This window comes from Elephantulus edwardii, unplaced genomic scaffold (assembly GCF_000299155.1).
Source record: "Elephantulus edwardii isolate Elephantulus edwardi_28Jun2011 unplaced genomic scaffold, EleEdw1.0 scaffold00288, whole genome shotgun sequence".
NCBI lineage: Eukaryota > Metazoa > Chordata > Mammalia > Macroscelidea > Macroscelididae > Elephantulus > Elephantulus edwardii.
Genome location: NW_006400038.1, coordinates 464404 through 478664, shown reverse-complemented (window position 1 = coordinate 478664; position 14261 = coordinate 464404). Strand labels below are relative to the sequence as shown.

General features: G+C 45.8%; 1 protein-coding gene across 1 annotated transcript in view; it reads left to right on the top strand.

Moving 5' to 3' along the window:
* The window catches only part of ATP2B2 (ATPase, Ca++ transporting, plasma membrane 2), a 257365-nt gene that overhangs the window by 177863 nt on the left and 65241 nt on the right, over positions 1-14261 (top strand). Inside the window, exon 11 of the mRNA XM_006900551.1 lies at positions 1324-1566. Within this exon, the coding sequence (XP_006900613.1) occupies positions 1324-1566 (243 nt within the window). The remainder of the gene's footprint in view (positions 1-1323; positions 1567-14261) is intronic.

Genomic DNA, 14261 nt, shown 5'->3' with positions numbered 1-14261 from the left:
CAATTTCTTCAATTGCCAAATTGATTACAAGAATTTGCACAAACCCCTGGACACCTCAGAACATCAGACAAGGATATAAATGCAGGAGGGCTTTGCAAATGGTAAATGGGTCGAAGTTTCAAATTGCTGTTGATTATCCTTTCAACATACATATTCCGTCCATTTTACTGTTATCACCAATTTTAAAGAGAGGCTGTGATGGGTGTAATCCTAGCAATACTTGTTTTCAGTAACAGGAACCTCTATTAAAATCATGCTCATTGCACTCTTTCTTTACCCTTGTTACTAAGAGTTCTAATGAGGAGCACAAAGAAGAGAAAGCACATCACAGATTAGAGCTCAGGTTGAGTTAGCCTCTCCTGCCAGAGAGAATTACTATGTCAGCAGGGTTGGCAGTAAGCATGGTGGTCTCCTGAGAATTTGCACAATTTTCTTGAGAATCTAGAAGATTCTAGGAGAATAGCGTTTGAGCAGAGAGAAAAAGGATGCATACAAAAAAAATAGATAATATGTGTATCAGGATATCATTTTTGTTGTTGTAAAAAAAAAGAATATTAGCATCAGTTCTGGGTGGCAGCATTATAACTGATTTTTTTTTTCTTTTTCCCTTTTGTGGTTCTACATTTAAAATACACCTTGTAGCTTTTATTAAAGGTTTATTACAGGTTGTAATACATGGTCATTGTAAAAAAAATGCAATCTACTTATTTAAAAAAGAAGGCAGTACAAATCTCTTGTCCTTCTACCACTCCGAGATAATTACATTAGTGTTATATGTCTTTCCAAATATTTTTCTGTGTATATAAGCACCTTTAGAGCCTATGGGTACCAGTTTTAATTTACCAGAGACAACTGTGAAGAAGGGTCTGGTGACCTATGTCAAAACCTCAGCCACTGAAACCACATAGAGCACAGTTCTGTGCTGACTCACGTGGGGTCAAGCAACTGACAACAATTATTTATTGAGTTTAGTGAGATCAGAGTGGTTGTGAAAGGTGGTATATCTCAGAAAACCTATACTCACATATGGAATAGTTATGACATAAAGGAAAAAATATTTGAAGTACTCAGCAAAGACCCAAAAATGATGTGTTCGATTTTTCCATAAAGTATATAGATGACTTATCTAATCAAAATTAATAAAGTCAGTCCGTTACTTTAAGTGACTCAGTGAGGAAGGAGAAGGCCCTCCTGCACAGAGCCCACAGGCAGACGCAGGAAGGGAAGAGTCACCAGGGGCATCTCTGATCCTGGGCTTCCTCTTTGCCCACCGCCCCCAGCTCCCTCTGCTTACTGTGTCTTCTCACCTGCAATTCTCTGCAGAAAATGATGAAGGACAACAACTTGGTGCGCCACCTGGACGCCTGTGAGACCATGGGCAATGCCACAGCCATCTGTTCGGACAAGACTGGCACACTGACCACCAACCGCATGACGGTGGTGCAGGCTTACATTGGCGATGTCCACCACAAGGAGATCCCTGACCCCAGCTCCATCAACACCAAGACCATGGAGCTGCTGGTCAATGCCATCGCCATCAACAGCGCCTACACCAGTAAGATCCTGGTAAGTGAGTACCTGCTGCAGTCTCTGAGGAGAGCACCTAGCAAGAAGGCCAGCCACGGGGAGTTGAGCATGGTGATTTGTAGCTTTTTTTGCATATGTATATGGCAATAGTAACTCTGTTCATCATCTTGTTCAATCATCCTCATTAACTGTTTCCAAACTTTTCTATCATCCTTAACAAAAGCGTGGTGTCCTCTGGCAGTCAGTCCCATTGTCCGCATCTGTCCTTTGTGACCACTAACCGACTGGGTCTATTCATTTTCCTGTTCTAGATATGTCATATAAGTAGGGTGTTAATCATACACAAATACCTGCATTGACTATCTAGACTATTGTTTAACCAAACAACAGGGCACCATGTCCTCACCATACTGACAAGTAAAATTAACTATGGCAATGCCCAAAAAGGAATGATTGTTGCTCTGTTTTTAAAATCCTGTCATTGACCCTTCCTCCCTCTCCCCAAAAGACTACTTTTTATTAGGTAGATTTTGCTACGTAACTAACCGCCCAAGAATTTAGTGACTCAGAACAAAACTACATACAATTCTACAAATATACATAAAACTCACAATTCTGCATGTGAACCATTCAGTTTGGGCTCAGCTGGTCAGTTCTTCTGGCCTTGGCTAGGATCCCTCATGAGTCTGTGGTGGTTCAAATGAACAGCTCTGCTGGTCCTCGGAGGACTAGTCTGGGATGTCCCACTCAGTAGGCCAGTCCGGTCTTGTTCGCATGGTGACAGCTGGATCCCAAGAGAAAGAGCAAAACCTCTTGAAAACATGGCTCTGAACTGGTCCAGTGTCACTCTGCTGCATTCTTGACTAAAATGAGCCTGGAGGTTGACCTATCCTCCATCAGGAGAAAGTAGACCCCACTTCTTGAGAGGAACCAAAATGTCTTGGTGCAAAAGGCCTAGATTCAGCGAGGGGGAATAGCTGGGACTGTTTTCACAGTCTACCCCAGAAGATGTGTCAGTAGTAGTAGTAGTATAACTAGCTTGAATAAGAAAAGCCCTCATATTCTTGTCTTAGCTAAGCTTTCTAGACTTATCTTTTTTGGGGTTGAAAAGTACAGGTTGCCTCTCCATAATTAACCAGCATTGGGTCAGGAGAAACACAGATTTAGGCATCCAGCTGTAAGCCACATCCAGATGCTGGGCTGTCTGGTAAATTGGCTCCATTCTTTTGCTTTCTCTCCCATGTGCCCTTTCCCTGACCTCTGCCTCTGCCTCTGAGGCAGCTCAACCTTTTGTGCAAACCACCAGCTGCTCTGTCAGAATCGGAGGCGTATGAGTCAACAGTCAGAGCCTGGAGCTGGAGGAGAGCAGGCAGGCGGCTCTGCCTGCAGACTCCAGGGCTGCAAGGGCAGCATCTCAGTGGTCAGGGAGCAGCTCCTGCCTCACTCTAGCTGCTGGTCATGGAGGCAGGACCCTCACAAGAGGAAAGTAGGTTGGGAGAGCACATGCCAGTGAAGACGAGAGACGGTCTGATGCCAGAAGTGATGACAACTTTTGTCTTTTTTTTTAACTTTTGTTTTCTTTTCTACCAAATATTGGAATCCAGGGGGAGCGAGGCTGCATTATTGAGCTCCCTAACCTTCCTAAGCTTTAGTTTGCTTGGCTCCACAGTCAGCACTCTTGACACCAGTAGCCAGGAAATTAAAAGACGTATTGCAATGGGAAAGTCTGCTGTTAGGGACCTCTCCAAAGTACTGAAGAGCAATGGTGTCTCTTCAGAGACTAAGGTGCATCTGATACAGGCCATGGTCTTTGCAATCTTTGCATCAGAGAGTTGGACAATGACTAAGGAGGATAGAAGGAGAATTGATGCCTTTGAGCTGTGGAGCTGGAGAAGAGTATTGAGGGTACCATGGACTGCTAGGAAAACAAACAGATTCATCCTGGAAAGGGTCAAACTGGGCAGCTCCTTGGAGGCAAGGATTCTGAGGCTCTGTCTAACATACTTTGGACATGTTGTAAGGAGAAGGCCATCATGCTTGGGAGGGTAGAGGGACAGCGCAGGAGTGGAAGACCCTCTATGAGGTGGATTGATTCAGTGACTGGGGTGATTGGGATGGGTGTGTCAGAGACAGTGTGATTGGCACAGGACAGAGCAGAGTTTAGGGCTGTTGTACATAGGGTCGCTATGAGTTGCAAGCGACTCAACGGCACATAACAACAACAACAACAACAACAACCACCTTCCTAAAATAGCCAAGATGCTGTTAATGATCTCGGTCTGTTGACGTGGCAGAGAGTGGGTGGATGACTGCCAGAGCAGGTTCCAGTCCAGGCAGCAAGGGGCACAGCCATGTTTGGAAGGCATGGATTAAGATGTATGTTAATGGATTACGGTGAAAGGAGTGCTGGGATCTGCTGAGAGGGCTGTGAGAGCATCTCCAGGGGGCAAAGTCTCAATGAGTATTTCATAGCACTGGCAGCAAAAGTAAAATCTCATTTACTGATGCTGGTTGACTGAAGCTATGTGTCTACATGGCATGGAGGGTGGGAGTCTGTCCACTTGTGAAGGCAAGAGGTCTTTGTGTTGTCACTTAAGCCAGATCACTGATTCTCCTGCACACCAGTGTCCCCTTCTGTCCCTTGAACCCAGACATCTTAAGTTCCTAAACCTCATGTTCTGGGTCTTTCCAGGCTGTCCTTGGGAAAATCTCCTGGGGCTCATATTCATAGGTCCAGGAGGGATAGCATAGAATCAAGGAAATCTCTGACCTGAATGGTGGTGGTGGTTGAAGCTTCCACTGTGGACTCAGGCAGTCTGGGTTCAAATCCCTCATCCAGGTGTGTGAATGTTACTTAACTTCTTTGTTCCCTAGCTTCCTGGGGAAAGAATAGGCTTGATATGAGGATGAAATGAGGTAATAAGTAAGGAGCACCTGGCTTACATTCAACACTATAGTAGTAGTAGTAGTAGTAGTTAGTAGTGTGGTGTGTTACTCAGTCCTAAAACCACCCATTTGGTGATAGGTAGGTGAACTGATACATGAACAAAAGGATATGTAATTAATGAAATTTAGTCCAAGTAGGGAGAGGAACATGTGGGTGGGATGGAACATGTGGGTGGGTAGATGGATGGATGGATGGATGAATGGATGGAGAAATGGTTGGATGTGTCTGTGTTTGGGTGGTCTCAGAACAGAGCTGACATCTTCCCCTCTGCCTTCCTGTCTTGTGGTGGTCCATCTGTCATCACTAGTGCCCTCTTGGTTCCCGCAGCTTGCTCAGCTGGTTTCTTCTACAACGTTTCTCAGACATCCTGGCTGTGCTGATCCCAAGTCCTCCTGTTTATCTGATACCTTTTGCCTGAATAGAAAAATAGCAGACTAGGGTAGAAAACCCAGAGACCACTCATTCACTCCAAAGCTTAGAAAAGAGAAGGGACTTGCCCCTGTGAATTCATCTCATGACGTCAGAACCCAGATGCCTGACATTCCATGTAAGAAATGATGGGTAAGAATATTGGCACTTTACTGTTGTAAACGGGACTGACACTGAGGTTGGGGGCAGACTGAGAAAGATGGCATAAATAATGCATACTGTTTTGAAACAGATGAGGGAGAAAACTGTTTAAAAGGGATATGTGATTAGGTATTATGGTCATGACAGGAGTCCAGAATGAAGGCTGTACAGTGGAGTGGACTTGGGGAGAGGGATTATATAACAGTGGAAGAATTTTTCTTTTACTTTTCAAAGAGAAGAGCGAACAGTGGGGGGCGGGGGTACGGGTGGGCAGGAAGAAAAGTGCAACAATGAACGAACAGAAATCCAAAGCCTCGTTAGCTTTCATTAAAATGAATAATAATAATAAAATAGGGGGGAAAGAATGTTGGCACTTGAAGTCAAACAGACCAGGGTTCAGATCGCAGCTCCAGTGCTCACCACCTGTGTGACCCTGAACAGGTTGCTGTGTCTGTCTGTGCTTGAACTTTCCAGACTGTAAAGGAGCATATAATGAGTCATAATTGCTAATATTCACCTACTGTTAGCTGCCATGGAGTCTGCCCACAGCTTATGACAGCCTCACATACAGTGGGATCAGACTTGTGATCCAGGAAGTTTGTACAGCCAACTTTATAAAATGGATCTCCAAACCCTTCTTCTAGTTCATTTTGGTCTAGAAGTTCATTTGGTCTAATGAAGCTTGTTTAGCCCCATAGCAACACTCAAGCCTTTGGTGACAGGCTTAACACATGAAGTGCATTGGCCAGGAACTAAACCTGAATCCCCTACATAAAAACAAAACATATCCACTGTATTGACTCAATTCTGACTCACTCACACACATACAAACACATCTCCCTCTTCCCACCGGGTTTAAGAGACTGTGAATCTGTACAGGAGGTGACTGCTCATCATGTTCCCTCAGAGCACCTGGTGGATGCAAACCACCTTTCAGTTAGACGTCGTATCAGCATAGCACCCTAAGCCATCAGGCTCCTGGGTCTAAAGAGAAAAACAGTCACAGAATGGTAAGAGAGAAATCTGCCACTAAACTACAAGTGCTCCCTGCATTCATTAGCCAGGCTCAATGCTAACCTATGAGTAAGTGTCCAGTAGCCTGATGGTTGTTGTTGTTGTTGTTATGTGCTGTCAAGTCATTTGCGACTCATAGCGACCCTATGTACAACAGCCCTAAACCGTGCTCTATCCTGTGCCAATCTCATTGCCTCTGACACACCCATCCCGATTACCCCAGTCACTGAATCAATCCACTTCATAGAGGGTCTTCCCCTCCTGCGCTATCCCTCCACTCTACCAGCATGATGCCCCTCTCCAAGGACCCGTCTCTCCTTGCAACATGTCCAAAGTATGTCAGATGAAGCCCCAGAATCCTTGTCTCCAAGGAGTAGCCTGATTTAACCCTCTCTAGGATTGATTTGTTTGTTTTCTTGGCAGTCCATGGTACATTCAATACTCTTCTCCAGCACCACAGCTCAAAGGCGTCAATTCTCCTTCTATCCTCCCTAGTCATTGTCCAGCTCTCTGATGCATAACAAGTGATTGCAAAGACCATGGCCTGTATCAGGCGCACCTTCGTCTCCAAAGCGACACCGTTGCTCTTGAGTACTTTAGAGAGGTCCCTAACAGCAGACTTTCCCATTGCAATACGTCTTTTGATTTCCTGGCTGCTGGTGCCAAGAGCGTTGACTGTGGAGCCGCGCAAACTGAAGCTATATACAACAGCCTGATGGTAAGAAGCTGCAATACAATCCCAAATGCGGCAGTTCAAGTCCATCTGTTGCTTCGCTGGAGAAGAATGGGCAATCTCCTCTCCTGTGATTTACTGCCTCTGAAAACCCATTGGAGGGGCAGCTGTGGGTTGGTTCCAATTATTTGACAACACACAACATCATCAACAGGTGATGTCGCATCTCCAGTTCATAGATAGGGGTTTGTTGGTTTGGTTTTCTTGTGTTGTTTTTTTTTTTCATTTTATTTTATTAATTTTAATGAACATTTACAGAGATTTTGGATTTCCATTCATTCACTGTTGCACTTTTTTCCCTGCCCACCCCTAACACCCCCCCCCCAGTTCACTCCTCTCTTTGAAAAGTAAAAGAAAAATTCCTTCATTGGTATACAATTCCCCCACCCCAAGTGCACTCCACTATGCAACCTTAATTCTGGACTCTTGTGATAATCATAATACCCTATATCGCTTTTAAATTGTTCTCTCCCTATGCAGTATGCATAATTTATCCAGTTTTTCTCAGTCTTACTCAACCCTGATGTCAGTCCCATTCTACAACAGTGGTACAACGCAGTATTTGTCTTTTTGTGACTGAGATAATTCACTCAGCATTATGTCCTCCAGGGTCACTCATTTTGAGTAATATTTCATGAGTTCCTTGTTTTTCAATGTAGCGTAGTATTCCATTGTGTGAATACACCACAGCTTCTCTGTCCATTCGTTTATTTGTTGGGCACTTAGGTTGTTTCTTCCAACTCTTTGCTGTTGTGAACAAAGCCACGATAAACATGGGTGTGCATAAATCTGCTTGGATGTAGGTTATGGTCTCTTTAGGGTATATTCCCAATAGTGGAATTGCTGAATCAAATGGTATCTCTATTTGCAACTTTTTGAGAAAACACCACACTGCCTTCCACCATGGTTGCACCATTTTACACTTCCACCAACAGTGAATAAGAGTTCCATTTCTCCACGACCTCACCAGCATTTGTTGCTTGCTGTTCTGTTAAGTTCATAGATAGTTTTACCAAGCACAGGTAAAAGATGCGTCCAGAGTCCCCCAGTGGATGGGTCCCAGCCTATCAGACCCTACCCAGCTGTGCTTGCCTCAAGGGCTGTCAGACAGGTCAAATTACACATGTCCACAGAGCACTCAGCCCTGCACCCTGTGTGCAACGAGCATTTGTTATCATTTTCATGATCATTTTCTGCAGTATTATTTCTGAGCTGGACTCTTGGCAGTTAATTTTACCAGCCACTGAAATGCTTGGGCCTTCACACAGGAATGTAGGGGCTGCTGAGAGAGCAGGGCAAACAGGACTATTCCCATCTTGCAGCAAAGGAAACGGAATTATAGAACACACATGGCCTGCCCCAGGTTTGGGCTCAGAGTCCAGAAATTCTGGAGGCATTCCCAAGGAGACAAGGGCTACTCAGGTGCAGTCTGTCAGGGACTGAAGATATACCACTCATTCAGAAGTGTTGGGTAGTCTGTGACCTCAGCATTTCTATTGGACTGAAATGATGATAGGGGAGGCTAAGGAGGCTGGGAAGAGCTCACTGCCAGCAGATAAGCCCTTGCTAGGCTTTCTTCTCACTGAGCTCAGAAAAATAGATTCACACACAGGAAAGGATGGGCCAAGGCTGCAGGCAGAGCAGCCGAGAGCCAGCCTCCCTGCATCTCCCACCACCTCTGAAGACAGGGAGCTCTTTTCTTCCCACCCTTGTTTCCACTCATTAGGAAGTGAACTTGCCTCCAAGGGGAGCTTCATGAATCATCCTTTAGGCAGAAATCACTTCCCTGCCTAAGAAATCCTGGCACACCTTCAGATTTCCTTTGACATCTTCAGCTCTTTGAACATCAAGATTTCCACTAGTTCCTCCTCCCATCCAACTGCTGCTCAGAGCATAGCGCACTCGAAGATGGAAATAGCTCTCTTCTCAAACAGCAGAGGCCCTGGGCTTCCTCCACAAAACAGTTTCCTCTTCTTCCCACATTATCTGCCTCCTGAAGCCACTAAAGAAGATGTTCACAATAGATTCTGAAGGCTCTTTCAAAGTAGGTTGACAGACAGTTAACATCTGAATTACTGAGCTGATGATGAGAGAATTACTGATGATGATGAACTGGCTCTTTAGGTGCTTATAGCCACAATATCCACCAGGGACCTCTAGTGGCTTAGTGACAAGAAATTGTGCCACCAATCCAAAGGCACACAGTTCAAATCCACCAGTTGCTCTATGGCAGAAGGAAGAGCAGTCTCCTCCTATATTATTTAATGCCTCTAAAAACCCCCTGGAAGATCAGCTTTGAGTCCGTTCTGATTCAACAATACACAGCATAGCCTACATTGTGATAGATGGAAAAAAAGATTGAAGTTGTGAGTAATTGCATCTTACTTAGATCTACAGTCAACACCCTTGATAGCAGCAGTCAATCAAATGATATTGCGCTGGAAAAATCTGCTGCCAAGGACTTCTCTCTCTAAAAAGCAATGATGTCAGTTTCAAGACTAAGGTGCGCCTGATCCAAGCCATGGTCTTTCAATTGCTTACTATGCTTCTGATAGATAAACAATGAATAAGGGTGACAGAAGAATAATAAATACCTTTTAATTGTGGTGTTGGTGAAGAGTACTAAAATGAGGCAGCTCTGGTGGCCTAGTGGCAAGAAGCTGCAGTGCAATCCTGCAGGTGCATGGTTCAAATCCACCAGATGCTGGCCTAGAGAAGGAGAGGCAATCACCGCCTGTGCCAGTTGGATCTGATTGGATGGTACACAACAAGAAAGGTGGGGGGGGGGGTGTTAAAAAGAAATAAATAAAAAGAGTACTGAAATGGATTACCAAAAGAATAAATAAGTATGTCATGGTGGAAGTGAGGCTGGATGCTTCTTAGAAACTTCGTCTCACATACTTTGGGCATGTTAACAGGAGGGGCCAGCCCTTGGAAAAGGACATTGTGCTGGAAAAGTTGGAGGGTCAGAGAAAGAAGAGAAAAAATGAGTTGGCTCCATGACTAACAATGGACTCGAGCACGTCAGAGTTCATGAGGACAGCACAGGATGGGCTGTTGTGAGTAGTGATCAGTTCAACAGCACCTAGCAACATGGCCTGTTTCTGAGCATACAGATTATGGAGAGAAAAAGAAGTACTTCTTGAGTCCCTGAAATAGTTCCAGGAGGAGACTGGAAGAATTTCTTTGGCTGGACACATTTCCTGTCCAAGTTCTCTACATACACTATTCTGAAATACAGGGCCAGCATGCCAACTTCTCCAAAACGGCAACAAAGGTTCATTTTTGTGTTTCCCACAAATTATACAACCAGGCCAAATGGTAGGGGTGGAAGAGAATGGGAATAAGGGAAGTGACTCTGAGAAGTAGAACAAACCTTGAACCACCCTCCTGGCCCTAAGCCCAGGGCTCAGTCTCCCAGTCTATGAAATTCCAGGCCTCACTGAGTCAGATCACACCACGGGACTGAGCTCTGGCCAAACCAGGAAACCCAGAGGTGCAGGGAGTGGGGAGCCTTCTTGGTCCTTTCAGCGGCTGGTTTTGCTTTTTTACAAATATCACTTCAGGGAGGAGAGTTTAAAGCAAGTCACCTAAATGGAGAGTTCTGATTTCCACAAGAACTATTAATCCCTAAAGGATCCATACTGGTGTAGTAACCACCAACCACAAACCAAGAGCTTGGCAGTTCAAATCCGCCAGCTCCTCCATGGGAGAAAGCTGTGTTTGACTTCTGTAAGGATTGACAGCCATGGGAGCTCTGCTGAGCATTTCCCCTCTGGCCCTTCAGGCCATGGGTTTGACTTTCTAGGTTAGTTGGCTATTCACCCTGATGGTCCACCCACTCACTGCCACACACCATAAGAGTTTGCTTTCCAGCTGTACCTGCTTACATCACAGGGGTTCCCAAAGCCCCAAGTCGGCCTGTCCTGCTGTGCTGTCCAGGGCTCCACACCAGTGCTGTGCCTCCCCAGCCTCCAGGGAAGACACAGGAAGCTGCGCTCCTCCAAGTCCCTTAGCTGTCTGCTGTGGCACTGTCCCCATGATGAGTTATGACAGAGCCACTGGGGGCCCACTGGCTGATTTTCTCACAAGTTTATGGTCAGGCTCTCCAAGGACCTATCATAGCAATAGAAAAGCCTCCAATGACAGATGAGTAGTGACTGACCAGGTCTCCCACGTGGAGGATGAGAATTCTGCCCCTGACCAATGCCCACAGAGTAGGCAATCATAAAACGGCCTTTGCTGTTGCCGTTGAGATTGGATTTGTAGTTCACCTGGGGACATCAGAGAAAGCTTCACACCACCCTCCTGTTCTTGAAAGACAAACAGACAGACATTGGCTATGCCATAAGAAACAATGACTGATTAGCACAAAGTCTTTTCTAACTCAGAAAAATCATCATGTTGCAATTCCTGAAGCTATGGAGTTTTCTCCTCTTTTTACAGATGTTGTTTATAATGTGTCATCATTCTTTAATCTCAGCATCCTGCAGCAGGAGCATGCACGAGCTGATGTCTCAGAGTTACACCCTTGGCTGCACCCAGCATCCCAAAGAACTGAGCATGCCCATGGGAAAATATGGAGAATAAAGCTATGAACTGAAGGTCAGGAGGCTGCTGAGACCAGCACCAGGCCAGCATGCCCAGGCTGTGGCTCTCCACAAGCTTTTTCTCTTCCAGACCTGGTGTCCTCTCTCTCTCAGGGGGGACACCTCCCCCCTGCCCCAGCACCTGGAGGGAAAGGGCTCTTTCCAAGTCAGCAGTGAAAGCCAAGCCTCTGGGTTTGTGGGAAGAAAGAGCCGAAAGAAGAAAGGAGGAGGGTCCCTGCTCAAAAGTACAGCATGTAGGCGATTTCAGATCTCAAGTTCATAGGCACAAACTGAATTACGGAGGAGTCAGCTCTGCCATTTGCAGCCACGGATTGTTTGAAATCCTTTTAGAGGAAAATTTAAATCTTTCACAGAGAGTAATAAAATGCTGGGCGTTTTGCAAGCATGACTGTTCTGTTATCTCAGGCAAGTAAGTAATTAGGCATTTTTATTTAAGTCCTCCGTATTGTCATTTTCTTTCATTAGTGGAGGGGGGGTGCAAATAATAAAAACCTTTTAGGAAAAATTCATAAATCCCTGGGACACTTTGGAAAGGTAATTACATAATTGTAAAAGTAAATAAATAAACTGTAACAGCATATGGTAGAAACACAGTGAAATGCAGAGAACTTCTTTTCGCAAAGGCCCTGAACCTGAAGCTCTTTCTGAGCCCTCTAACTGGCACTCGCTGCCAGGGATATTCAGCTGGAGGAGCTGGACAGGGTGCACGGAGTTTGGCCTGTGGTCACAGCCCCACAAACCCTTCTCATCCTTAATTGCTTTCTCTGCTGGACAGCATAGCCTGACCTCTCCATTTCACAGATGAAAGACGTGAGGTCATAGGCTTGGGGTCTAGAGCCCTTTCTTTCCCTGCTCTCTCGGGTCTCAGGACCCCTCCCGCTGCTTCAATGCCCGGTCTCTGTGGGGCTCAGGTCCACTGAGCACAGGTGGGTCAGGGACACATCAGTGAGCTGATGGATGGCTGGCCTTTCCTCTGCACAGCCACCCCTAGCTGACATCATCCTGAGTTCACATTCTTCCCAACTAGGTTACTTTTCTTTCATTCAAATATCTTTTCTTTTTACAACTACTATAAATAATGTCAGGCAAGGAAAAGGACAATATGACATGTAAACAATGCTTTTATGATGGAAGACTAAAATGGTAATGATAATACTAATCCCAGTTACAATAAATTCTGTTTACTAAATCTTTTATTTGCATATCTAGTAAGTATTTGAGTAACCTTCCGTAATCATCCTTTGAACCAAACTCTAGAGTGGGTGTAATTAGCTCCAATCTGCAAATTTAGTCCATCAACCAACCATGCAAAACCGAAAAGGCAGCATATGGCAGGGGACTTAGCCCAGAAGGAAGGACAGAAGCAGACAGAAGGACGACCATAAGCAAGAATCACGGGGGACATGGAAAGGGTGCCATTTCAATGTGGCATTGTAAGCAAAGTTGTAAAACAAAATGTTTATGAATGATTTCATGGAAAACCAATCTGCCCTAAAAACTTTTGCTCAAATACAATCAAGACCAAGAAATCAAAACCAAATTACACAGCTTGAGATTTGCCGCTGATGGGCTGCTTTTTGTGTGTCATACAGCGAGGTGGAGCATAAGCATCCCAATGGCTCCTTGGGCAAATGGGTCTGAAATCATGAATACGGGGTTCACAGGCCTGGTCAGGGAATTTCTTCCTCTTCAAAATCTCTCTAGGGCTTGGATTTATCTGGGATCATGTTTTTCCCAGCCCTGAGTTGCTGTGTATTGGTTTTAGCTCAGTAGCATGAGTGGTGTGGGGGGGGGGGGAGCGCACACCTGCGGGAGGTGCTTGGCAGGCAAAACCGATGGGGGCCGGGCCGTTCTCACCCAGAGCCCCTGGGGGGCACCTCATCTTACCTGCTCCCCTGGAGCTCCCCCACCACACAATTCTTTCATTGGGCCAGCATTCAAACGACTGAAAGCTGGCCCTAAAAATCTATAGAGGGAGATAACCTCCCTCCTCCCTCAGCTCTTTCAGTGTTTTAAACCAAGTTATTGTCAAACGGGACATATTTGAGCTTTTGGCAAAGAGGGTGGCCCAGGAAAGTCACAACAGTGCATAGGCACAGAGGCCAGGAGCAGTTCTGTCACCCTCGAAGTCCTGGCTGGGGGCCCAATGGCCATCTGAGGGTGGAGACCAGAAGCTGGAGGCACTCCTCCAGCCTCAGCACCTGGCTCTTGTCAGCAGTGTCACCTCATCGCTTCTGGCTCACAGCGATCCCATATGACAGAGCAGACCCACTTCCCAGTTTTCTATGTGTGAGGAGCTCTGGTGGCTTGGACCATAGCGAGTTATGTGCTAACCGCAAGCCTGGTGATCTCTGCGGGTTCAAACCCACTAGCTGCTCCACAGGCAACAAGCAGTATCATCCCATTGCACTGCACAACCTCAGAAGGCCAGTGAAGGCTGAGAGTGTAGTGAGTTTGAGTCTGATCTGTTTTTAATCCTTGCAGAGCAGACAGCCAGGATTTTTCTCCTTCAGTACCAGAGCTAGTTTAAAACTGCCACCCATTCAGTGAGCAACCAAGTGTCTCACCACCAGGCTATCAGGTCTCCTCTCTTGGCATTGTTCTAGAACTCAGGTGATCACATAAGTCCATGAATGTGACAAGTGCCAGTGCAGGAGAGACACAGATCCACACTTGTGACAAATGTCTGTACAGAAGGGACACAGATCCACTCATGCAACAAGTGTCCATACAGGAGAGGACACAGATCCACGCATGCAACAAGAGTCCGTACAGGAGGGGACACAGATCCACACGTGTGACGAGTGTCCGTACAGGAGGGGACACAGATCCACACATGTGACGAGTGTCCGTACAGGAG